Source organism: Haliotis rufescens, unplaced genomic scaffold (assembly GCF_023055435.1).
Source record: "Haliotis rufescens isolate VD_foot unplaced genomic scaffold, xgHalRufe1.0.p SCAF_5, whole genome shotgun sequence".
Taxonomy (NCBI): domain Eukaryota; kingdom Metazoa; phylum Mollusca; class Gastropoda; order Lepetellida; family Haliotidae; genus Haliotis; species Haliotis rufescens.
Window position 1 is genome coordinate 16,695,490 of NW_025964223.1, and position 27,036 is coordinate 16,722,525.

Sequence of the window (27,036 nt, forward strand, 5' to 3'; positions counted from 1 at the left end):
CATTTAATGCATGCGTTTCTGTACGCAAGTTAATTGAAAGTCTTTGGCTTTGAATATTTTGGGGGTATTTTACGCAAATACGCAGCTTATCTGGAGCTGTGTAGACATGTGGGGGACATTTCCAGATTTGACACATATTGGACCGAGGTGATGTTTGATGTTCGCTGTTTTTTAAGGTGATCAACTGACTTGCCTTTGCATATGTTACAACGGTTGACAGGTGGCACATGATATGCGAGTGAAAATTAGTGCGACAATATGTGACCTATGGCGTGTGATAACTAGCGTGACAATTTGTAAGCCTACTACTAAATGTGTAACGTAATTCCGAGAAGAAATTGTTTCCTTTGCATTTCTAGACTACAAAACAATATGTGATTTAAAATAATGCCAAAGATCATTCATCAAGGGCGTGGCATCTGATATATATTTTTACCTATTTGCGTCAAGCATTATATGAATTGCAAATATATCATTGACGTTTGTCTACGTAACGACATATGACATGCATGCAGTTATTTAACGACAGTTTACCTTTCAGTCACGCACGTACCCGCTGAATAACAGAGACTTTATCCTTGTTTTCTGTTATCACATCCCCGGTAATAATTATGGCAGAAAACTTTCACACGCGCTGATTGGCTGATCGTCACGTGATTAAAAAATATTTTGAGACATGCTCCTCACAGGGCTGAATCCATGACGTAATTTATTGTCGGTGATGTGCGAAGTTCTCTACTACTGAGTACGAAGTTGATCCGTTGGGCTCTGTGAAACTTTGAGATTCGCCAACCAGATACAAACAAGTACGTTCAACAGGAAAAGAGATCAAACAATAATATTTATCAATAACTCCAACGTATTAGGCAATGTAGGAATATCCATATCCTGAATAAGAAAATCTCAAAATATAGTTGTATTAAGTGTCTGACTGTTGTACTATCTAGGAATAAACTTGTAACCATTTGCATGACAGTTTATTGCAAGCTTAAGGGGCTCACTGTTGTCACTCTGAGAATGTTGAATGGGTGATGTTTCTCGTTGGAACATAAGATATTACTGACAAATAAATCCTTTATATGTAATCATGGTCATTCTGTTTACACAAAGTGGAGAAGGAATTTTTAAATGCATAATCAGTTGCTAATAATCAGTCCAGTGACTGAGGTTCACAATTTTCCCTTTTAAAGATACAAGAAGATTGGTAGATTTATTCTTCAAGTCAAAGTGGTAATGGTATAGGTTAAGACAAATATAATATAACACGTGTATACACCATCTGTATGTAAAATATATATCGGTTGCCATCCTGGTGAGGAGACCTAGTTATATATTTTATGACATCTTATTTGGAGACAAGTGTTCGCTTTTCTATGGGCTTGACCTGGTCAGTTCTTTCTTGGTATTTGGCATGGTCGGCCAAGGTGCCACAATACACTTTACAGATCCAGAGTTGCACTCCTTATTGATGCCAGGCTCCACTCATTGTAGTTGAATCCTGAAATAGCTGAATATGATTCCAGGTCTTATGGCCTTCACCAAGGTGGTAACCTGATATAAGACCTTCATCAGACCCTTGAAGACCGGGTGAGAATAGATCTTCAGCAACCAATGCTTGTTGTAAGAGGCAAATAACGGGAACAGGTGGTCAGGCTCGCTGACTTGTTTGATGCATGTCATGTTGTCCCATATCGCCGTCCCATATCGCCGTCATATAGCTGGAATATTGTTGAGTGCGGCGTTAAACAACAAACAAACATTCGTCACTTTGGGCTTTCCTCCAACATTAGAAAAAAATGATTAGGCAGACACACCATGAGATAACTGAAATACTGATCAAAGCGGCACCTAGAACAGCCATTTCTGTATAACATTGTTAACAAACTCTCCAAAACTTTTAATGTGATTTTTTTTTTTAAATGTAAAGGCAGATTTTTTTTATTCTGCTGACCAAAAATAAGTAAAGAGTTAAAAATCAACTCAATTACTGTCACAATCAATATGTATACACAATCAATAGATATCAAATATTTAAGATACTATAATTAAAACCTGTTTATTTACATTTAAAACTTCAAAACACAAAAGAAAAAAATACATTGAAATTGGAATATATTGTTTTCAGACCTACTGGCTGAAATGTTTGGGCTAAAAATCTATAAACCCTAAAGACAAACTTGTGTAATCCAGCTCATCAATCCACATTTCAATGGCCCTATTCAGTTCAACTCATGTTTAAACCTTGAAAAAGATATTGAAGCATTCATAAAATATCTGATTCTGTCCTTTATAAGAAGTAATGCCTTGTTTGGGAATACTAAGGTCAGAACAGGCTTAAAACTGCCTTGAACCAGTCTTAATAAAAGGCATTGAAATGGCCAATATTTGACAACCACTGTTAACTATTTTTGATAAAAACATGAAAGCTTCTTCTTCAGTATTGGCCCCAGTGGAATACAGCCTCAACAGAGCCATCACATGAGTTATGACAGTACAGTATATGCAGAATGAAATTGAAATTTCTTAATTCTTAATTTGGGAATTTTACTGACATTTGCTGCAGACTTTGGTCTGAATATCAATCTCTTAACAGGTCTAGCTAAATCCCTGTAACAAGAGATGTGTATGCATATCCAACACAATTCCTAATTGGTTGGGGCGGTCGGGTAGCCTAGTGGTTAAAGCGTTCGCTTGTCACGCCTAAGTCCTGGGTTGGATTCCCGACATGGGTACATTGTGTGAAGCCCATTTCTGGTGTCCCCCACCGTGATGTTGCTGGAATATTGCTAAGAGCGGCGTAAAACCGAACTCACTCACTCCTAATTGGTTATTAATTTTGTTGCCTGGTTCAATTGTTGCAGCAGGCAAATTCAGTGCAGAGTTTAACTTGAGTACACTTATAATATAAAAGACATGTGGACCTGAACATCTTTGATAAGGGATTTATCTAGGATTCCAAGCTGAGTGCCCCAGGCAGGCAAATTTGGAAAATATCATTATTTATCATATAATAGGTAGGTTTCCCGACAGGATAAAGCCAATGGATAAAAACGATATCCGTTGGTGTCATATGCGGATAGAGATGCAAATATAAAAAGGTCAAGTAGGACTACTTTCACTGTTTATAAACAAACATGGCGTCACCCTCGTCATTCGGCGATCGAGTCAGAATTAACCATCGGGAATCTGGATAAACTACAGGGATAATTGCTATCATTATCAAAAGAACAGTCTAATATACTGAAAATCAGTGTCTAACTGTGACGTAGCTAAGGCATTTTATTAGTTTTGGCAACTTTGGAGATATAAATTTCGAAACAATTTTGCGAGGGCACTAGGCCTAGCCAAGCGGGATCAGTAGCCATATCTGTGCTTGTAGACCTCTGCGGCTTGAAACTTTTTCCACAAATTAAAATAGTTTGGATATGTTTGAATTGTTACCTTGTATCGTTTTGTCGCTGTGTGTATATCTGACTGCACTTCTTAACGTTATGACAGGACAGGACGCCTGTCAACAATGTCTGAACGTTGCCGTGACGTCTCATAAACTAGGGTTAGAGTAGCTTCCCTTTGTCAAAGGGCAGTTACTCCAGCGGACAGACCGATGGATGGCCGCGAAAGGCAAGTAAAAAAATTTTATGTTTTGCGTATATGTTGCTTTTGCCACTGTATAAGAAACAGATTTCAGTTGGAACTATATTGGCTAAATGTCACTGTCAGACTGACACATCACTTACCCTGTAACGTTATAAATATTAATGCGCGCAATTCCAGGAAAACTCTCAATGTTTCAGTAATGTTTGTGAGAGGGGGAAAACAATTTTCAAGCACAGAAATAAAGAATGACATTATATGATAAACAGGTTATCTCGCTTGTGTGTTTGGGGATGGTAAATATCCAGTATATTGAATAAACACTATGTATTTAGCTCGCCAAGGCTCGTTAAATACAATGTTTTTTCCTAATGCAGGATATTTACCATCCCCAAACACACTCACATGATAACCTCTATTTATTTAACAGGTTTAAGAGTTTAACATTGTATATTTGTTGCATTGCATTCAATGCAATGATCTAAAACTAAGCCATGTCTCCTCCTCATCTTCAAGGCCATAAAATTAGTTATTATGTTCTGATGACTATGAAAGGTTTTTAATTCCAATTCAGGAATTGTTAGGCTTAAAAAAATATACGAATTTTAATCAAGGTGCTCACGTGATTTGATGCATTTCGCGATGTAAGACCTGTTTTATCACAATATAGATCTTGAGTTTCGATCAGATCGTCTTGACTGGGCACTGCCATTTTGTTTGAAGCAAATGCAAGTGATATAAGAGGTGGAATCTGATTGGACCATTGGAAAGGCTTAGAAGGGACATAACTCGTAATAGTCACTGGTGGTGCTACGATTGAGCCCAGGAATTCCAGCCTAGTTCGGCAAGGGTGGGAACTGGACTTTTAAAGTCAGTTAACTCTCTTGCCTTGGTGAGATGCCTGGGAAAGGGCCTCCCTACATAAACAAGCATACAAACTGCTATTGCCGCCATTACCATAACACAATCTGCGCAGTAAAGCAGTGCACATGTAAGGGGAAGTAACTGTGTGCTATATTGGATCGCATTGTTTTTAAGTATTAGGAGTTTTTAATTTTTTTTGAAAATGGAAGTAAAAGCGAAACGTGTGCCAGACTTTCTGATAATGCGGGCGGTGCCTGAGAACCAAGACTATCATTTTTTTTAGCCTTACTGATATTTGCCGCAAACTTGGGGCAAAATATCGGTCTTGGTAGAGGCACAGATAAAGCCATGTTGACACATATGAAAATGACTTCCTGTCTCTCCCTGAGTTGTGTAAACTTAAAGAAACAATTTGTCAACCACTAGTATGTATTGCGCCCTTTTGAGGTCTTTCCAGCATGTTCAAGTTGAATATTGAATGAAATAATTTTCAGGAATGAGAGAGATGTGTTTTATTTCTTGATCATGACAACAGACATAAAAGTGATTTAATTACAAGGAAATACTTCTGTTTCTGTTTGGATACCCAGGGTAGCCCAGTCATCTAAGGTACCACATAGTTGTGTCCCTTGGGTGTGCAAGGATCTTATGTTCTAATCCCTGATTTGCCCGGTTGAGGATTCTTGGTTGGTCAGCACCATACATCTGCCTGTGTGCGTTTCAGCATGTGATTAACATCTAAAACCTGCATATCACTTCAGGCTCTCTCTCTCTCTGTCTCTATCTCTCTCTCTCTCTCTCTCTCTCTCTTTCAGAGAAGGTTACAAAGATGTTTTAATATCTAATATCCTAAGGACTAGTAGAATTTCAGGCTTTTGGAGGGGCCATCGTTTGTACATTACCACTTTTCCAAATAGTATATGTTTCAGGTGAAGTGCATCACAGCATAGTGGAGCATAGTTCTTATATATGTGTATATGTACATAGATAAATAAATCCACATCATTGCACCTGCTCATTCATGACATTTACTAAGCATTTGCATCAATATGTATGGGGATGGTGCATGGGTATGGTGCTGACAAACCTAGAAACATAAACAGGGCGAACCCGGGATTCGAACCCACAATCATAGGTTTCTGGCATGCCCATTCTGCACAGCAATTCTCGAAAGAAGTTGAGGACAAACTGATTCTTTCATATTACTACAGTTAATCTGTCATGGCATGATAGATTAACTATGGTAGTATCCTCTGCACGTCCAAATCGGGTTCAAAAGTAATTTGTGACCATAATGCATTAAGGGCTGGTCATGTGACCCCTTCTGGAAACCATACCATGTGTTATAGATATATGAAAAGCTCTTGGAAATGTACATTGAACATTGTCAATAAAATAAATCAAATCTACCCAAACAATGACTTTATAGCCTTTTGAAGTTATAAAGAAAGACTAATGTTTCAGAGATATTTGGCTGTCTATCATTGCCCCCATATACAGTGATCCCTCGCTACAACGCTACCTTCGGGGGTCCAAAATATTGATGAGCGTTATAGATGATCAGCGGTTTAGCGAAGGTCGAGTCGTAGGTGGTAGATGACCAACAAAACAGTATACATGCCCTGCCTACCTAACACGATCTACGTTGCACATTTCAGAGTTTCAAAAAAGATTTCGCCGAAATTATTGTAAACATTATTGAATGAAATTTTGAATATAATAAAAAAAATATATTGCAAACATTAGTCCAGCTAAACAATAAACATTTTTTTATATTACCAGATATTATTATATAGGATTAAATTGCGTACTTCAGTTCGGATTTGTTGACTGGTATTTCCGGTGTTACGTGATCGCGATGATCAGCTGAGAATGTTTTCTGAGATGGGGAAAACATCGTGTCATTGGAAAACTTGAGTTTATTGAAAATGTTAGTAAATTTTGGGAGCCATGCTTTACCACGCGCTATAACCGAGTTAGCGCTATATTGAAGGGCGCAATAACGAGGGAACACTGTACTTTAAGGCGAATGTGGACAAGCCCTAACAGTATGGTTTCTTGCGGAAAGAGCAGACCATAGGCAGTAATCTCAATACAGACAAAGAAAGACTAAGAGGAAAAAATTGGAGGAACTTTCAAAGAAATAAAGGAAGTACATGTGCATACATTAAACTGGCCAAAATGTGCACGAAAACTTTCTCAAAGTTACAATTACATTTTATATATCCTTAGGGTATTACAGATACGACCCTAATTCCAAAATATTTCTGGTAAAGAATCCGGTGGTCCTTCACATATTTTGAGAAGTGTATGTTTGTATAGCCTTTTTTATGTTTATATAATTGTAGCCCTTTTCAAAATATGCCTGCATGCTTACTGCCATCTGCATGATGAAGATAGTTTAGTTTTCAATGTTTCTGGCCTGTATATGTATTTTCTTGAGTATAGTGCGCACTTTTTTTCCAAACAACACAGCTGTGTAGAAGGGGGTGCACATTATATGCGCCATAATGAGTTTTGATGTTTTTTCCCCCAAACCGAAAGACTTTACCATGAGCGTGTAACACTGGAAATACCATGTCAACAAATCCATACTGAAGTATGCAAATTAATCTTGTAATTACATGGTCTGGTTATAAAAAGTGTTCATTGTATATCTGGACTTATAATATAATATAATATTGTTTAATTAATTTCAGCAAAATCGTGTGTGAACTGATCGGAAGATGGCACAACTCATCGTTATGAACAACATCCATGGTCAAATTACCGCTATTGACGCCTTGAAACGAACTTTAGTTGACAGAGAATGGATAATATATCATTTGACTCGTTGAAAGTCATATTTGTTGTAGTTTGATGAATCTATGTCAACATGTAGTTCTTGCGATCACGTGTGCGGGAGCCTCAACGCTGACTGGTTAAATTATAAAAAAGTATAAGAAATATAAAAATGCATATGTACATTATGTACAATTGTATACAGGTATTTGTCAACATTTATTTCTCAATAGTAAACATGTTAGACATGAAGAATTCCCATGGGAAGTTTAGACTGAATACCTGAATCATCTCACGATAAGCCTCACAAAACAGTTCTTGTCATACATGTGCAGGTAATAACAGGGTTGATTGTTTCCTCCATATTGTTGCAGGGTTTGCACATAAGTAGGACATATGCAGGCCTTTATCCAATCTCATTAAAATCAGACCTCAGTTCTCGCTACCGCTAAACAAAGATCTGAGGACATCCCATTAGGTGTCACGTCAGAACGACCTTTTATCCGACCAATCAGAGCATCGCTTACCAGATTATGAAAGTGACAGTCGGACGGTGATTTCTGATCATGCAGCCTCGAAAACTTTAACTCCGAACGATAGTTACGGGTTTAACGACTGTATCCATACAATCTAGACCATCTATTAGCCATTCCAGAATGATCTTTTGTTCAGGTTTCAAATTTGTAATCGAGAATTTGTCAAAATATGTTTCGAAGCGTAGTCGCCAATTTGAAATTAGTGCCGTAAAGCACGAGAAAGCTGCCTTCTGATTGGTCATTCCATTGGTCAGTCAAAGTTTGCGCAAGGTCGGTCTGACGTGACCCGCAATGGGATGTCCTCAGATCTTTGTTTCGCGGTAGCGAGAACTAAGATCTGATTTTAATGAGATTGGCCTTTACCTTGTTCAAAATCTGCATCCTGAAGATGCTTAATGACATGTTCAAAGTGCACAATCATTTTGTCCTTATTAAAAAAACATACCTCCAAGTTAAATTCAATACTAAGGCAGAAGTTAACTGATATAAGAAGACAAATCAAATCCTGGCTCAGCAAATATGCGACAAAAACTGTAAATATCTGAAATAACGAATGCATTTATTACAACTGTTAGATAATAAAATTGACTTGTGCGACAACCAAACTCGAAAACAGATAGATTCGATTTGGAAAGAACATCGTGACCAGTCAACATATCTTAAACAGTCGCTGATTGGTGATTGGTGATTTAAAATATAGTGCCTTTCTTGCAATGCTAGGATTTGCAAACAAAAATGGCTTCCCGGAAGCAGACGGGTATACTCCTATTCATTTAGTTTTAAATGATTTACAGGATTTGATATGAAACATGTTAAAAAAAACAAATGTCAAGAAACAGTTGGGTAAAAAGAAATAAATATCCTGTGAGAATTGTGGATACCCAATCAAAATCAAACTTCTGGGTAAAATACCCAAATAAGCAAACTTATCTCGAGCTCTGTAAGGTTTATCTACAAAGCAAATGAAATATATAGGATCACGGTGCTGTTGTACAAATCCATCTTTGCGCTAAGGTGGTCATAGCTCCCATACCTTAACATAGACATGCAGTTGTAGCACTAAGGTTGTTTGTACAAAGGCATCCTGTTCATTCAAAGTGTTCACTCGGATTATTATCAGCATGTGAGATGATGAGTCCTTGAGTCTGTGAAGATCCGGGGTAGAATAGGTCTTCAGCAACCCATGCTTGCCGTAACAGGCGACTATGATTGTCGTAAAAGGCGACTAACAGGATCGGGTGGTCAGGCTCGCTGACTTGGTTGATGCATGTCATCGATCCCAATTGCATGGATCGATGTTCATGATGTAAATCACTGGATTGTCTGGTCCAGACTCGATTATTCACAGACCGCCGTCATATAGCTGGAATATTGCCGAGTGCGGCATAAAACAACAATCCAAGCCAAACCAAACCTTGAGTCAGTTCTCCAATGCTATAACTAACCAACTGCTCCTTTAGGCATGACCATCACTGATTCGTTATTGTCATATTGTGGGGGGTGGATTTGCACAGCAGCATTGTCATAGCTGCAGGCTCCTGGGTCCATCTTTTCCTGTAGTTCTTCATAGTCATGGTTGGCGTCTGGGGACTCCATCTTGTCATGTACGTAGACTTGGTTGTCGTAGGCCACCGTGGCTCTCTCATGTGGTACGTAGTTCCTCAGCGTCTCGTAGACAGGTATGTGATATGGTGTCATATAATTCTGATCAGTGTCTGGGGGTGTACTCCTGAAGGACAAACGTACAAATTGGATAAAAATCTTCCAAAACTAATAGGGGCAGTCGGGTAGCCTAGTGGGTAAAGCGTTCGCTGGTCACACCGAAGACCCAGGTTTGGTACAATGTGTGAAGCCCATTTTTGGTGTCCCATGATATTGCTGGAATATTGCTAAAAATGGCATAAAAACTCACTCACTCAAGTACTAATAAATGTTGATCAGATGAAATATGATGACAGCACTTTAATGGGCTGTTAGTGTTTCTCCGTTACAGTGTAGAAAGCCGTATTGGCCTGTGAAACCCATATATGGCCTTCTTCATACCTGTATTGGCCTGCTAATCCCATATTGGTCAACTAATCCCATATGTGTCTGATGTTCCTATATTGGTATGCTAATCCCGTATTGGGCCACTAATCTCGTACTCGCCCGTATTTGCTTACTAATTCTGTATTGGCCAGCTAATCCTGTATTGGTCCACTAATCCCATATTGTTTGGCTTATCCCATATTGGCCTGCTAATCTCGTTTATTGGGCCACTAATCCGTATTGCTGCTAATCCCATATTGGTCTGCAAATCCTGTATTGGCCCGCTAATCCTGTATTGGTCTGCTAATCTCGTTCTGGCCCGCTTATCCCAGAGCTACAGATAAAAAGCGTATTTGCGTAAAATACCTACCAAAAATATACAAAACCCAATTACTTTCAATTAACTTGCGTACAGAAACACATGCATTAAATGAAAAACTCAAATGTATAAAAGCAGCATGCGTAAATACCCAATGAAGCTTTTTCAGCATGTGTACAAAGGAGCTAATTTCCAAAACACAATTATGAGCTAATTTACTTTCCGAGTCAAGCCTACATATTTAGAACAGTTACATACATCTAAAACATTATTTCACTTTTTTTTAAATCCTAAAATGTTTACTAATTTTGCAAAAAAAAACCAATAGGGTGATGAATAGATGAGTGAAAAAATATTGGTTACCCAATGAAAAATGTAATAACCCAATTAAGATAGAAACCCTAGAGTAAAAACTCAATTTCTTAAAAAGTTATCTGGAGCTATGTATCCTATATTGGTCTGATAATCCCGTATTGGTTCCCTTGTTTGGACTTGGCCCACTCAATGTATGATGTTGGCCAATCATGGCTTATTACCAACAGCTGATTAATAAGTAGTGGTATTTTGCCATAGCAACCTTTTTAACATTCAGGGAAGTATTTTCTATTGTGTGTGTACATTCAGGGTCAGTGGGTTCTTTTTATACAATGACCCTCGTCAAGAAACAGGAAGAAATAGACATGATAAACAAGATGTTCCAGGGTAAATATAGGGTTGTGTCAATCCTTGGATGACAATTGCAGAAAATATTTCAATTAAATATGAGAATCAAATCTGGGCCATTTTAGATCTTTATTTTATGCTTCCGTGAACAGTTGTCTCTGTCAAATTCCTTTAAATAATGTCAGGCTCTTTCATTTTGAAATACATGTACCGTATTCGACGTAATAAGCGCCCACGGCGATATTTGCTAATATACTGGCTAGTGAACAATCCCAATTAGCACCCCTTCCGATTGATCAATGTACACAAGACTTATTTATTCGCGTATAATACACACTCGTGTGTTATATGCATTCATTTTTTATTTATGGGCAATTAAATTCTGGAAAAATGTCTCTGTCGCATATAACATTTCAGTGTGTCAGCATAAACCACGAAATTTATCTTTCAACTCTCTTTTTGCCACCAAAATAATATTCTAATAAGAGCCCCCTATTTCTAATTTTGAGAGCGCCCTGGGCGCTTATTACTTCGAATACGGTATGTTGTTTTGAAAAAGTAGGATTTACTTTTATCACTGTTTCGGGCAAGTACTGTGTACAAAGATAAAGAGTGTTCCAAATAGGCATCTCTGTGTTCCACAGATGCAATGTCAACCCTTACCTGCGGAAGATGAGGACGAGGATGAGGATGATGACAAGAAGAATGACGACACCAGCGATGATGATGCCGGCGATGGCACCTATGGATAACGCTGCCACTGTAAGATAAGGCAGACATGGTAGAGTCAGTAGAAGCAGTTCCAGTCCACTGGGTGGGTTGACGGTGTATATATATATGCTCACAATGATGTCACAATCAGGTAGAAAATATTTGTCAGCACTTGAATTGATCATTACCTAAACAGTTACAATTAGCATGGTTAGGGTTTATACAATGGGTCACATAGGAATGCTGCAGAGAAATGTCATTAAATAGGAGTGTTGCAGCTAAATGTCATTAAATGAGAATGCTGCAGCTAAATGTTATTAAATGGGAATACTGCAGCTAAATGTCATTAAATGGGAATGCAGCAGCTGAATGTCATTAAATGGGAATGCTGCAGCTAAATGTTATTAAATGGGAATACTGCAGCTAAATGTCATTAAATGGGAATGCAGCAGCTGAATGTTATTAAATGGGAATGCTGCAGCTGAATGTTATTAAATGGGAATGCTGCAGCTGAATGTTATTAAATGGGAATACTGCAGCCAAATGTCATTAAATGGGAATGCAGCAGCTGAATGTCATTAAATGGGAATGCTGCAGCTGAATGTTATTAAATGGGAATACTGCAGCTAAATGTCATTAAATGGGAATGCAGCAGCTGAATGTCATTAAATGGGAATGCTGCAGCTAAATGTTATTAAATGGGAATACTGCAGCTAAATGTCATTAAATGGGAATGCAGCAGCTGAATGTTATTAAATGGGAATGCTGCAGCTAAATGTCATTAAATGCTGAAACTGATACATTCGTAAAATGGCTGCTCATTTAAAAGAAAAATGTTTTTACTGTTCTTTTGTAAGAACTTTGTGTTGTTTGGTGAGAGAGTGTGGGAGTGAACCGGTTGTTGAGTGCGTGAACAAGTGGTTGAATGCATTAACATTCACGGGCTGAAATGTCTCCCGTGCCATCACCCATGCAAGTATTGTGTAAGCTGGAAAGTGTACAACCTATACAATGCCACATCACGCCATGCCATGCCATGCCACGCAACGCCACGCAGGCACCACCACACAGGCACTCCTACATGACAACCATTCTCAATCACCAACTCTTGTGGTCTGTAGTGCCTCGTGCCACTGCATTAACAGCTACAGTCCTCTTTCTGCTTCACAAGAAATCTTACATCTTAAACATCAACTGTTTCACATCTACTGAGTAACACATCTTGTCAGTCAACAAAGATGTATACTATGTATACATGCAGTACGTGTTTGCGCTGTTCCTTCTGCCGTTGTGCCCCCTCTGTTCAAGATGTCAACTTGTACACATAACAACATAATAGTTCTTTAAACAACTTCTTCCAGTGATGGGAATAAAAATAACAGCAGATCGATATTGTTGGGTACGGGGCATTCATTGCTGTGTACTGTATTGACATTTAGAAGACTTTTCCGGATTTTGAGTCTCTTTTTTGCAATTCATCGTTCTCGTGTGGCGCCAAACGGACTGCAGTTTGCACAGTGACTTCTTCACTGCTGCCATACCGTTGGGTTGTGTCAATACACCATAGTATCGGCACAGGGTGATTCTTTGTTCCAAGACATCAGTATCATACCATGAAGTCTTTGATGTAAAATTGTTTGGAGAACATTTTGTATGATATATACCAGTAAAGTACAAAAATAACTGTAAACTTCAATTTTCTGATGCTTGGATTTAAGACTGTGGATTTTGTTTGTTTTATTTTATTCAAATTTGCTAAGTATGGCTCAGTTGGAGCTCTTATCAATAACTTTATCTATGGAATACAGGTTTATGTATCATCTTATATTTGACATTGTGTCTTGACCTTACAATTGAGATATGCTACCGCTCTAGTATCCATGGTAACATAGGCCCCCTATTAGCACCCCCCTGTACCTGTTGCAGCTGTCCCCTCACAGACCTCTTCAGACCCACACTTCTTCTCAGCTGAAATGTACAGAAAACCATCATCTGTGAGCAGGCAAAGACACTAGGGCAGGGACAGGTAGCTCGGGTACTCGGGTTGGGTGGGTCCTGAGTAGGACCCTGGTACCAGAAAACCATCATCTGTGAGCAGGCAAAGACACTAGGGCTGGGACAGGGAGCTCGGGTACTCGGGTCGGGTGGGTCCTGAGTAGGACCCTGGTACCAGAAAACCATCATCTGTGAGCAGGCAAAGACACTAGGGCTGGAACAGGGAGCTCGGGTACTCGGGTCGGGTGGGTCCTGAGTAGGACCCTGGTACCAGAAAACCATCATCTGTGAGCAGGCAAAGACACTAGGGCTGGGACAGGGAGCTCGGGTACTCGGGTCGGGTGGGTCCTGAGTAGGACACTGGTACCAGAAAACCATCATCTGTGAGCAGGCAAAGACACTAGGGCAGGGACAGGTAGCTCGGGTACTCGGGTCGGGAGGGTCCTGAGTAGGACCCTGGTACCAGAAAACCATCATCTGTGAGCAGGCTAAGACACCAAGGCTGGGACAGGTAGCTCGGGTACTCGGGTCGGGTGGGTCCTGAGTAGGACCCTGGTACCAGAAAACCATCATCTGTGAGCAGGCAAAGACACTAGGGCTGGGACAGGGAGCTCGGGTACTCGGGTCGGGTGGGTCCTGAGTAGGACCCTGGTACCAGAAAACCATCATCTGTGAGCAGGCAAAGACACTAGGGCAGGGACAGGTAGCTCGGGTACTCGGGTCGGGTGGGTCCTGAGTAGGACCCTGGTACCAGAAAACCATCATCTGTGAGCAGGCAAAGACACCAAGGCTGGGACAGGTAGCTCGGGTACTCGGGTCGGGTGGGTCCTGAGTAGGACCCTGGTACCAGAAAACCATCATCTGTGAGCAGGCAAAGACACTAGGGCAGGGACAGGTAGCTCGGGTACTCGGGTCGGGTGGGTCCTGAGTAGGACCCTGGTACCAGAAAACCATCATCTGTGAGCAGGCAAAGACACTAGGGCAGGGACAGGGAGCTCGGGTACTTGGGTCGGGTGGGTCCTGAGTAGGACCCTGGTACCAGAAAACCATCATCTGTGAGCAGGCAAAGACACTAGGGCTGGGACAGGTAGCTCGGGTACTCGGGTCGGGTGGGTCCTGAGTAGGACCCTGGTACCAGAAAACCATCATCTGTGAGCAGGCAAAGACACTAGGGCTGGGACAGGGAGCTCGGGTACTCGGGTCGGATGGGTCCTGAGTAGGACCCTGGTTCCAGAAAACCATCATCTGTGAGCAGGCAAAGACACTAGGGCTGGGACAGGTAGCTTGGGTACTCGGGTCGGGTGGGTCCTGAGTAGGACCTCGGCACCTACAGTGCTACCCGGACCCATGATTAGTCATGTGATATATTTTTTAACAACAGTAACAATAGGCCTAAAAACTCCAAGGTTAAACAACATAATGTCGTTAATGTTCGCATTTCTTTCTGACTATGTATGCATACCTTCTGACGTTTAAATGTTAGAGTTTAAAAGATAAATCTTCAGTCAGCTTCATTGCATGCATGATCAGATCTTTTCATATGTGTATCCAAATAGATTTTGCCAGCGCTCTAGTAAAACAATTCGCAATTGGACATTCTATACACCCAACTCATAAAACCCTCTGCGGGTACCCAGGTTGGGTCGGGTAATGGGGGGTTGGGTACCCGGGTAGTAAATTTGGACTTGTCCCAGCCTGAAAAGACACAAGTCTTATCTTATAACAAGGGATGTCATGTGTCTTACAGTGTCTGAATTTATGACATCAACTACTGTTCATCAGTGTAACACTGCTAGGCATGAACAGGCTCAAATTCCTGAAATATCTGAAAATTCCCAAGTCTTCAAAACTTTGTCTAGATTTCTTCAGTTTCTGAAAATGAAGAGACTGTCTGGTAAGGCTGGGACGGATAACTCGGGTACTCGGGTCGGGTGGGTCCTGCGTAGGACCCGGGTACCCACAGGACTACCCGGACCCGTATTTAGTCACATGATATATTTTTTAATGACAAAAATTATCTGGAACTCTATGGTTACACTATAAGTCACTAATGTTGTAATGTTCCCTTTTCTTCCTGACAATGTACCCATTCCTTCTGGCTTTTATATGTTTGAATAAAGATAAAACTTCATGCAATAAACATCAGTGTATCCATGGCCAACTCGTTTCACACATGTATATAAATACAGTTTGCCAGGGCTGAGGTCAAACTTTTCCAAATCTGACAGTTTGTACCTATCTCTAAATATCTACAGTGGGTACCCGGGTAGTGTCGGGTAATAGGGTGGTGGGTACCCGGGTAGGGTCAGGTAATAGGGTAATGGGTCCCCGGGTAGGGTCGGGAAATAGGGTGGTGGGTACCCGGGTAGGGTCAGGTAATAGGGTGGTGGGTCCCCGGGTAGGGTCGGGTAATAGGGAGCTGGGTACCTGGATAGGGTCGGGAAATAGGGTGGTTGGTACCTGGGTAGGGTCAGGTAATAGGGTGGTGGGTACCCGGGTAGGGTCAGGTAATAGGGTGGTGGGTACCCAGGTAGGGTCAGGTAATAGGGTGGTGGGTACCCAGGTAGGGTCAGGTAATAGGGTGGTGGGTCCCCGGGTAGGGTCAGGTAATAGGGTGGTGGGTCCCCGGGTAGGGTCGGGTAATAGGGTGGTGGGTACCCAGGTAGGGTCGGGTAATAGGGTGGTTGGTACCCAGGTAGGGTCGGGTAATAGGCTGGTGGGTACCCGGGTAGTAAATTTGGACTACTCAACCCAGCCTTACTGTCTGGGCTCATTTCTGGTTTAAATTAAAAGTCAATTTAACATCAAACTCTTCAAATATTTTCATTTTAAGGATTACCTTCATTGCAGCTAGCCTATGGTCTTAAAATGTACAGAGTGAGTGTGACTTACTTGTCGTTGTAGTAGGTGTTGTTGTTGTTGTTGTTGTAGGTGTTGTTGTTGTTGTAGGTGTTGTTGTTGTTGTAGGTGTTGTTGTTGTTGTTGTTGTAGTAGTTGTTGTTGTTGGTGGCGTTGTAGGTGTTGTTGTTGTTGTAGGTGTTGTTGTTGTTGTAGGTGTTGTTGTTGTTGTAGGTGTTGTTGTTGTTGTTGTTGTAGTAGTTGTTGTTGTTGTTGGTGGCGTTGTTGTCAAGTCCCCTGGACAGAGGTGGCTGGGGTCAGTGGTGATTTGGCTAGTTGCTCCACACTTGAGAGCCACAGTGGTGTTTGGTGATGTCCCTGCCAGAACAGTCATGTCATGGAGGTTGAAAGACAATGTGGGCATTATAGGTAATAAGGAAAATCCACATCAGTGAACTTTGGTCATTCTCAGCATCAGCCTACTTTGCCTACTATTTTCAAGACAGTGAAGCAAAATAAGACAAGATTTGACTAATTGGTCGAGTTATTTTTTTGCAAGGCACCATGTAACAATTCCCTGGATCATTTTGCATTATTGGCAAGGAATGATAATAGGATGAGGCAAATCTTATGTTTCAAATAGTTTGATTGATATCGGTTGTAGGTAGGTACAAAAGTACTGAAAAATATTTTGAGTTTTTTAAAGTTTTCTTCTTACAGAGGTGAAACACCTATGGTTATATAGTTTTAACTAAAGTCATGGCTTCTTTTAGGTTTGTTCATAGTTTAATGCCACACTCTGCAATATTCCAGCTATATGACCGCAGTCTGTAAATGATCGCGTCTGAACGGGTCCAGTGATTGACATCATGAGCATTGATCGACGCAATTTGGATATAATGACATGCATCAACCAAGTCTGCGAGCCTGACCACCCGGTCCCATTAGTCGCCTTTTCCGAAAAGCATAGTCGCCTTTTACAGCAAGCATGGTTTGCTGAAGACCTATTCTACAGGTATTATTTTTAGGTGACGGATAGAGGTAACTGTTCATCACAGATTTTTACAATTATTGCAATGTTAAGAAAATAATTATTTTTTCCCATTTTGTATGCCAAGGGCACTTAGTTAAGAATCCTAGATAAAACCCTGTGAAAACAATTTCAGGAGTAAAGATGGTTCAATTTCAGGGTATCAGGCAACAGTTGAAAACTTTACCTTTTATTTTTATCCAGACTTTTCCTGTATGTTTGCCACTGATAGTCAAGTTCAAGGTGAGACTGTTTGATTGGCTGGTGAAAATGCTGACGAGCCCGTTGAGGCTTGTGTTGTAACATGTGATGGTGTTGTTGTGGGTGGTGTTGCGGTTGTCCAGGATGAGGAGGTTCTCCGTGCAGGAGCTCGCGGTTCGGTGCAGCCGGACGTCAACAGCCTCTACGTCTATAGTCTCCCCACACGTTGTGGTTGCGGTGCAGGAGCAGGTCCTGTCTTGGTGCTCTGTGTTCAGGTGGTAGATGTTGCTGGACAGGTACAGGTTCTTGTTGTTCTTGATGATGCCGTCATGGCACATGTCTGTCAGGAGTCCCACTAAAACAGAGATTATCATACCTCCATGTCAGAATGATGAGATCTGATTGGTCCACGCGATCTTGATAAGATATGTATCCCGCCTTGGAGGGGAATAAATTTCTCAGCGGGCGAATAAATCCCTTATTCCCCACCACGAGCAAGTCCGGCTGCCAGTGGATTTCTGTGAGGCAGAATAAATCCCTTATACCCAGCATCAAAGCAAAAAGCTGCATGCTTTTCCAAGTCAGTGGAAGTCGGAGTTGCAGCAGGATCACTCGGGGTTTTAAAACCTAACGCTGGAAACATAAAACCTCATGTATCCCTTGTGATCCTTCTACAACTTATGATATTTGCACCTTTGAGGTGATTTGTTAGATTAATGGCTTTCAATTTGAAAGCACAAGGTCACAAGAGTGAGCGAGTGAGTGAGTTGGGTTTCACTCCCTTTGAACAGTATTTCAGTTCTTTTACAGTGTGTCTGCTTGATGTGTGAGGAAAGCCTGAAGTGATGCAGATCTTAGATGTTTACCACTTAAGTGATACACACAATCTCAGGTATGTTGCTGACAAACCTAGAAAGATTATAAGGGCAAATTGATATGCAGGAGGGGCGGTCGGGTAGCCTAGTGGTTAAAGCGTTTGCTCGTCACGCCGAAGACTCGGGTTCGATTCCCGACATGGGTACAATGTGTGAAGCCCATTTGTGGTGTCCCCCGCTGTGATATTGCTGGAATATTGCTCAAAACAGCGTAAAACCTTACTCACTCACCCTCATATGCAGGATTGTGGCATGGCTAATGAATGCAACTCTTCATTCAATTTCTTAGGTGGTCGGGGTCTTTCAGATTGTATCCACAGCTGTCTAAGTTTTCTTGGGGTCTATGACCATGTTGATGTATCATCTTGACTCCCAGGGCAAATGTCTCCTTCTTTAGCACTAACACATGCTCATACATGTCAGGTGACAGCCCCAAACATGACCAGGATCCTGTGAAGAGCCACTTGCCACTGATCTCATGGAAGTCAGATCTTAGTTCTTGTTACCGCTAAACAAAGATCTGAGGACATCCCATGAAAAGTCACATAAGAACGACCTTTCATCTGACCAGTGTAAATGTTGCTTACCAGATTGGGAAAGTGACAGACAGAATGTGGTATCTAATCATTCAACCTCAAAAAGATCTACATGGGTTATTCCGAATGACAGTTACGGGCTGTATGACTGATTCTGTTAAAATCATCTTCTATCTCTCTCTTCAATTGAGTAAACATTTGAAACGGGAGAGACTTTCTTCAGCCTTTGGGAAGTACTGCCATCTTTCAGATATTCCAGAATTATATTTTGTTCAGTTTTCAAGTTCAAAATTCTGAAGAACTTTGTCAAAATAGTTTTCAAAGTGCCAGTTTGAAACTAGTGCCGTGTACCTCAAGAAAACTGCTTTCAGTTTGGCTAATGTCAACTTCTTGTTAGTCATTTCATATTCGGTCAGACCATCTCCGTGGTCTAATGGTAGAGCGTCTGCCCGGAGAGCGGAAGGTCCGGGGTTCACACACACACACACACATACACGTGCATGCACGTCGATATAAGTGCAATAATCTTGGACCCCATTAAACCCCATTTCACCTCACCTCTCCTCATATTCGGTCAAAGGTCGTGAAAGGTCTTTCTGATGTGTAGTGCAAAGGGGTTTCAGGGCTTGATTTAGCTGTACAGAACATGCATCAGTGCAACCTATTATTGAAAAATGCAACCCAGTAAGTATGTCTACATGCACCAAGTGAATGTGAAACAAATGCAAATTTGTGCTTTATTCTTGTGTGTCCACTCATCATCTTTGAACACATTCACTAACTTTATTGAGCTCTATTTACCACTCTGCATCAATAATCCCTGTGTTGTGTTTACTTTGTCATGCTTGAAGTACTCCATGTGTTGAACCACTTACCATTGATACACTCGTACTCCATGTGTGGAACCACTTACCATTGATACACTCATACTCCATGTGTGGAACCACTTACCATTGATACACTCATACTCCATGTGTTGAACCACTTACCATTGATACACTCATACTCCATGTGTTTAACCACTTACCATTGATGCATTCATACTCCATGTGTTGAACCACTTACTATCGATACACTCATACTCCATGTGTTTAACCACTTACCATTGATGCATTCATACTCCATGTGTTGAACCACTTACCATTGATACGCTCGTACTCCATGTGTTGAAGCACTTACCATTGATACACTCATACTCCATGTGTGGAACCACTTACCATTGATGCACTCATACTCCATGTGTTGAACCACTTACCATTGATACACTCGTACTCCATTTGGCCATACTCCATCATGTGTTGAACCACTTACCATTGATGCACTCATACTCCATGTGTTGAACCACTTACCCTTGATGCACTCATACTCCATGTGTTGAACCACTTACCATTGATGCACTCATACTCCATGTGTTGAACCACTTACCATTGATACACTCGTACTCCATGTGTTGAACCACTTACCATTGTTGCACTCATACTCCGTGTGTTGAACCACTTACCATTGATGCACTCATACTCCATGTGTTGAACCACTTACCATTGATGCACTCATACTCCTTGTGTTGAACCACTTACCATTGATACACTCATACTCCATGTGTTGAACCACTTACCATTGATGCACTCATACTCCATGTGTTGAACCACTAACCATTGATACACTGGTACTCCATGTGTTGAACCACTTACCATTGATGCATTCGTAGTCCATGTGTTGAACCACTAACCATTGATGCACTCATACTCCATGTGTTGAACCACTTACCATTGATGCATTCGTAGTCCATGTGTTGAACCACTTACCATTGATGCATTCGTAGTCCATGTGTTGAACCACTTACCATTGATGCATTCGTAGTCCATGTGTTGAACCACTTACCATTGATGCATTCGTACTCCATGTGTTGAACCACTTACCAATGATACACTCGTACTCTATGTGGCCATACTCCATGTGTTGAACCACTTCCCATTGATACACTCGTACTCCATATGTTGAACCACTTCCCATTGATACACTCGTACTCCATGTGTTGAACCACTTACCACTGATACACTCGTACTCCATGTGTTGAAACACTTACCATTGATACACTCGTACTCCATGTGTTGAACCACTTACCATTGATACACTCGTACTCCATGTGTTGAACCACTTACCATTGATACACTCATACTCCATCATGTGTTGAACCACTTACCATTGATACACTCGTACTCCATGTGGCCATACTCCATCATGTGTTGAACCACTTACCATTGATACACTCGTACTCCATGTGTTGAACCACTTACCATTGATACACTCGTACTCCATGTGTTGAACCACTTACCATTGATACACTCATACTCCATGTGGCCATACTCCATCATGTGTTGAACCACTTACCATTGATACACTAGTACTCCATGTGTTGAACCACTTGCCATTGATACACACATACTCCATGTGTTGAACCACTTACCATTGATACACTCGTACTCCATGTGTTGAACCACTTACCATTGATACATTCATACTCCATGTGTTGAACCACTTACCATTGATACACTCGTACTCCATGTGGCCATACTCCACCATGTGTTGAACCACTTACCATTGATACACTCGTACTCCATGTGTGGAACCACTTACCATTGATACACTCGTACTCCATGTGGCCATACTCCATCAATTGTTGAACCACTCACCATTGATACACTCGTACTCCATGTGGCAATACTCCATCATGTGTTGAACCACTTACCATTGATACACTCGTACTCCATGTGTTGAACCACTTGCCATTGATACACACGTACTCCATGTGTTGAACCACTTACCATTGATACACTCGTACTCCATGTGTTGAACCACTTACCATTGATGCTTTCGTACTCCATGTTGAACCACTTACCATTGATACACTCGTACTCCATGTGTTGAACCACTTACCATTGATACACTCGTACTCCATGTGGCCATACTCCACCATGTGTTTAACCACTTACCATTGATACACTCGTACTCCATGTGGCCATACTCCATCATGTGTTGAACCACTTACCATTGATACACTCGTACTCCATGTGTGGAACCACTTGCCATTGATACACACGTACTCCATGTGTTGAACCACTTACCATTGATACACTCGTACTCCATGTGTTGAACCACTTACCATTGATGCTTTCGTACTCCATGTTGAACCACTTACCATTGATACACTCGTACTCCATGTGTTGAACCACTTACCATTGATACACTCGTACTCCATGTGGCCATACTCCACCATGTGTTTAACCACTTACCATTGATACACTCGTACTCAATGTGTTGAACCACTTACCATTGATACACTCATACTCCATGTGTTGAACCACTTACCATTGATACACTCATACTCCATCTGGCCATACTCCATCATGTGTTTAATCACTTACCATTGATACACTCGTACTCCATGTGTTGAACCACTTACCATTGATACACTCGTACTCCATGTGTTGAACCACTTACCATTGATACACTCGTACTCCATGTGTTGAACCACTTACCATTGATACACTCGTACTCCATGTGTTGAACCACTTACCATTGATACACTCGTACTCCATGTGTTGAACCACTTACCATTGATACACTCGTACTCCATGTGTTGAACCACTTACCATTGATACACTCGTACTCCATGTGTTGAACCACTTACCATTGATACACTCGTACTTCATGTGTTGAACAACTTACCATTGATACACTGGTACTTCATGTGTTGAACAACTTACCATTGATACACTCGTACTCCATGTGGCCATATGTAGTAAAGCTAGGGAAGAGGTTGTTCTTGGGACAAGAGCCAGTAAACTTCTTCTTGGCCTGGATCAGACATTCCCTCTGGCCGGAGCATCCTGCGATGGTCGCATCTGGGAGCTGTCCAGCGACAGAGACCAGGACACAGTCTGCGTCATTGTGGCTGCAGCACACAGAGGCATTGTCTGTACTCTGGCACATATTGCTGTATGGTTTGACTCCAAAAAACTGTCTGTGAACAGCAATGATCCCAACCTCAGTCGTTGTGTTGAGCTGGCAGCTGGCGGTTATCTGTTCATTCCTTTCACTACCACTGAAGCATGATGTAGATGTGTTGTACAGAGTTGTCATCACTGAAACATGAAATAGATGATTTGTACATAGTTGTCATCACTGAAACATTACGTAAATGTGTTGTACAGAGTTGTCATCACTGAAACATGAAATAGATGATTTGTACATAGTTGTCATCACTGAAACATTTCGAAGATGTATTGTACATAGATGTCATCACTGAAACATGTAGATGATTTGTACATATTTGTCATCACTGAAACATTACGTGGATGTGTTGTACAGAGTTGTCATCAGTGAAACATTACACAGAAGTGTTCTACATAATTGTCATCACTGAAACATTACGTAAATGTGTTGTACATAGTTGTCATCACTGAAATTATGTAGATGTGTTGTACATAGTTGTTATCACTGAAACATTATGTAGATGTGTTGTACATAGTTGTTATCACTGAAACATTATGTAGATGTGTTGTACATAGTTGTTATCACTGAAACATTATGTAGTTGGTTGTACATAGTTGTTATCACTGAAACATTATGTAGATGTGTTGTACATAGTTGTTATCACTGAAACGTTATGTTGATGTGTTCAACATAGTTGTTATCACTGAAACATTATGTAGATGTGTTGTACATAGTTGTTATCACTGAAACATTATGTAGATGTGTTGTACATAGTTGTTATCACTGAAACATTATGTAGATGTGTTGTACATAGTTGTTATCACTGAAACATTATGTTGATGTGTTCAACATAGTTGTTATCACTGAAACATTATGTAGATGTGTTGTACATAGTTGTTATCACTGAAACATTATGTAGATGTGTTGTACATAGTTGTTATCACTGAAACATTATGTAGATGTGTTGTACATAATTGTTATCACTGAAACGTTATGTAGATCTGTTGTACATAGTTGTTATCACTGAAACGTTATGTAGATGTGTTGTACATAGTTGTTATCACTGAAACATTATGTAGATGTGTTGTACATAGTTGTTATCACTGAAACATTATGTAGATGTGTTGTACATAGTTGTTATCACTGAAACATTATGTTGATGTGTTCAACATAGTTGTTATCACTGAAACATTATGTAGATGTGTTGTACATAGTTGTTATCACTGAAACATTATGTAGATGTGTTGTACATAGTTGTTATCACTGAAACATTATGTAGATGTGTTGTACATAGTTGTTATCACTGAAACATTATGTAGATGTGTTGTACATAGTTGTTATCACTGAAACGTTATGTAGATGTGTTCAACATAGTTGTCATCGCTGAAACATTATTGAGATGTTTCAACATAGTTCTTATCACTGAAACGTTATGTTGATGTGTTGTACATAGTTGAGAGTGGTTATAACTGTAATATTGCTAACATTGGAAAACCTTGTTTTTACTTAGGTAAAATAGAGTTGTTAAGCTCGTGTTATATTCTACCTACAGAGTAAACTTATGAAAATACCAGGAACCAGCCAAACTCCTATATTCATCAACTTACCACACTGTACGATGAGGAGAAGACAGAATGTTACCAACACAGTGAGTGTCATCTTGTCCCGGGCTGTGAGAGAGGTCGGTCATTAAATCTGTCCAGTCATGTGTATCTCGGATAAACTAGGAAGATGCTACAAACTCAGTTCATACAACATGCGCCATAAATGTTTCCAGTACACGTAACATGAAACGATGGTTTCAGAATCAAGTGGTTACGAAACAACATGTTCATCTCAGCTCATCTCAGCTCATCTCAGCTCATCTCAGCTCCAGTGGAGAAATACAATGAACTTATTCTCCGGTTCCTGGTTGGAATGATGAGGACGCTATGTAGATGCTGTAGGCCAGAGGTACTGGATCAGGGATCAGAGAAAGCAATCCGCCTTATGTCAGTCACATTTCTTACATTAGATCGGGTCTGGTCATGTACAATAGGAGGGTACAATAACTTGTCATGACATGGTCTGTCTCCACACTGTTATTCTGTCCAGATTTGCAGCTCCGCTTGACACTTGTCAGTACAGAACCATGCAATATCACAGCAGTATTGTGTTTTGGTGTATAAACACAACACCATCAAACTGTCATGTTGTGCTGCAAGTTCAGTGTTGGACACAAGGTCTCCCTGTCGCCCTGTTTTGTTGTGAAAGCATACAGCCTTGTCATGCTACCCAACAAGTTTGTGGGGTATTTATAGTTCCCTTTTCGTGATCATGCAGTTTGGAGAACTGTGCACGCTCGATGTATAGAATACCATGTATGATACTGACTGTACAAGGTCTCCCTGTCGCCCTGTTTTGTTGTGAAAGCATACAGCCTTGTCATGCTACCCAACAAGTTTGTGGGGTATTTATAGTTCCCTTTTCGTGATCATGCAGTTTGGAGAACTGTGCACGCTCGATGTATAGAATACCATGTATGATACTGACTGTACAAGGCTGGCTGGTGGTGTCTTTCAGTCGAAGTGTTGGTACAGTCTCTCCATGGCTGTGTGGGTCACGATTCAGTAGACACCTGACTTATTTCAACGGGGAAGTGGGTCACCTGTCTAGCTTATGATTCTCAGACAATTAGCCTGTCTTGGCTTGTTGGTATTGTGTGATCCCTGACACTCTTCTGCTTGAAAGACTTCACTACGAATTATCAGATAATATCTGTTGGTTTCCAAGTCTGTGGTGTATATTTTTTAGATAATTTGTGATAAGTGAGTGAGTGAGTGAGTGAGTATGCTTTTACGCCGTTTTTAGCAATATTCCAGCAATATCACGGCGGGGGACACCAGAAATGGGCTTCACACATTGTACCCATGTCGGGAATCGAACCCGGGTCTTCGGCGTGACGAGCGAACGCTTTAACCACTAGGCTACCCGACCGCCCCTAATTTGTGATAACAAAGTAGACACTATTTATGGATAACAACTTTTTTATTTTACTGTAATGGCAACGTTTCGTTATAGATCCTTGTAGCATTGTCAAGCAAGACAACGGGTTTATACCGAAACATCCCCATTACAGTAAAATATAGAAGTTGTTATCCATAAATTGTGTCTACTTTGTCATCCGTCAATTTCTAAGAAATGCTTATCAAACAAGTAATTTGAGATATTTGCCACTGTTGTTTACATCTATATATATCTGTTTACAGACTGATTAAAACCAACAGTATGTGCTGATGGAAGCGCTGTAATGTTTCAAGAGAACACTTAGTAAATCAAAGCAATATGGGGACACGGGTGGCCCAGTCGTCTAAGGCGCCGCGATTCCCTGTCCAGAGTTGCGTCCCTTGGGCACGCCAGAAGCCTATGATTGTGGGTTCAAATCCCGGTTCGCCCCGATTATGTTTCTAGGTTTGTCAGCACCATACCCATGCTCGTCGGTTTCACCGAAGTGGTAAACGTCTGAGACCTGCATGACTTCGGCCTTTCCTCTCACATTAAGCTGACACGCTGCGATATAACTGTAATACTGTTAAAAGCAGCGTTAAACCCAACTCACTCACTCAAATCAACAAATGTTATCTTTGTTGTACTTGGTTTAAAGTTTTTCTTAGACCAACAGATTTCGGGGTAGAATATGTCTTCAGCAACCCATGCTTGCCGTAAAAGGTGACTATATGCTTGTCGTAAAAGGTGACTAACGGGATCGGGTGGTCAGGCTCGCTGACTTGGTTGATGCGTGTCATCGATCCCAATTGCGTGGATCGATGCTCATGATATCAATCACTGGATTGTCTGGTCCAGACTCGATTATTTACATACCGCCGTCATATAGCTCGAATATTGCTGAGTGTGGCGTTAAACAACAAACCAACCAACCAACTTAGAACAACACATTGTCTATGAAAGTTTTGTTTTATACAATCAATTTCTCTCTTAATTTTTTCAACTGCTGATATCATGTGGAATATAGCTAGATGGATTTGCCCGTTTTAATCATCTAGAGTGCTTTTTATTAAATTACATGCAG

At 40.8% G+C, this 27,036-nt stretch overlaps 2 protein-coding genes across 2 annotated transcripts in view; both read right to left on the reverse strand.

Moving 5' to 3' along the window:
* The window catches only part of LOC124113634, a 44,327-nt gene extending 43,718 nt beyond the window's left edge, over positions 1-609 (reverse strand). Inside the window, exon 1 of the mRNA XM_048384383.1 lies at positions 535-609. The gene's annotated coding sequence lies outside the window, so the exon portion shown is untranslated. The remainder of the gene's footprint in view (positions 1-534) is intronic.
* A 7,704-nt stretch (positions 610-8,313) lies between these two features.
* On the reverse strand, positions 8,314-25,580 carry LOC124113636 (A-agglutinin anchorage subunit-like). Its single transcript, XM_048383871.1, has 8 exons — positions 24,575-25,580; positions 22,739-23,116; positions 17,547-17,915; positions 16,520-16,707; positions 16,384-16,432; positions 13,414-13,464; positions 11,449-11,545; positions 8,314-9,504 (listed from the first exon to the last, which is right to left on the reverse strand). The coding sequence occupies exons 1-8, from the start codon at positions 24,624-24,626 to the stop codon at positions 9,216-9,218; spliced, it is 1,473 nt and encodes a 490-aa protein (XP_048239828.1). The 5' UTR covers positions 24,627-25,580; the 3' UTR covers positions 8,314-9,215.
* Between the last annotated feature and the right edge of the window lie 1,456 nt (positions 25,581-27,036).

Excerpts from the sequence above, each read along its gene's own strand:
- LOC124113636 (XM_048383871.1), bottom strand. The coding sequence starts at position 24,626 with ATGACACTCACTGTGTTGGTAACATTCTGTCTTCTCCTCATCGTACAG. Across the intron at positions 16,708-17,546 it reads AGTCTGGATAAAAATAAAAG|GGACATCACCAAACACCACT; the intron begins GTAAAGTTTTCA and ends CTGTTCTGGCAG. Across the intron at positions 9,505-11,448 it reads CTCGTCCTCATCTTCCGCAG|GAGTACACCCCCAGACACTG; the intron begins GTAAGGGTTGAC and ends TTTGTCCTTCAG.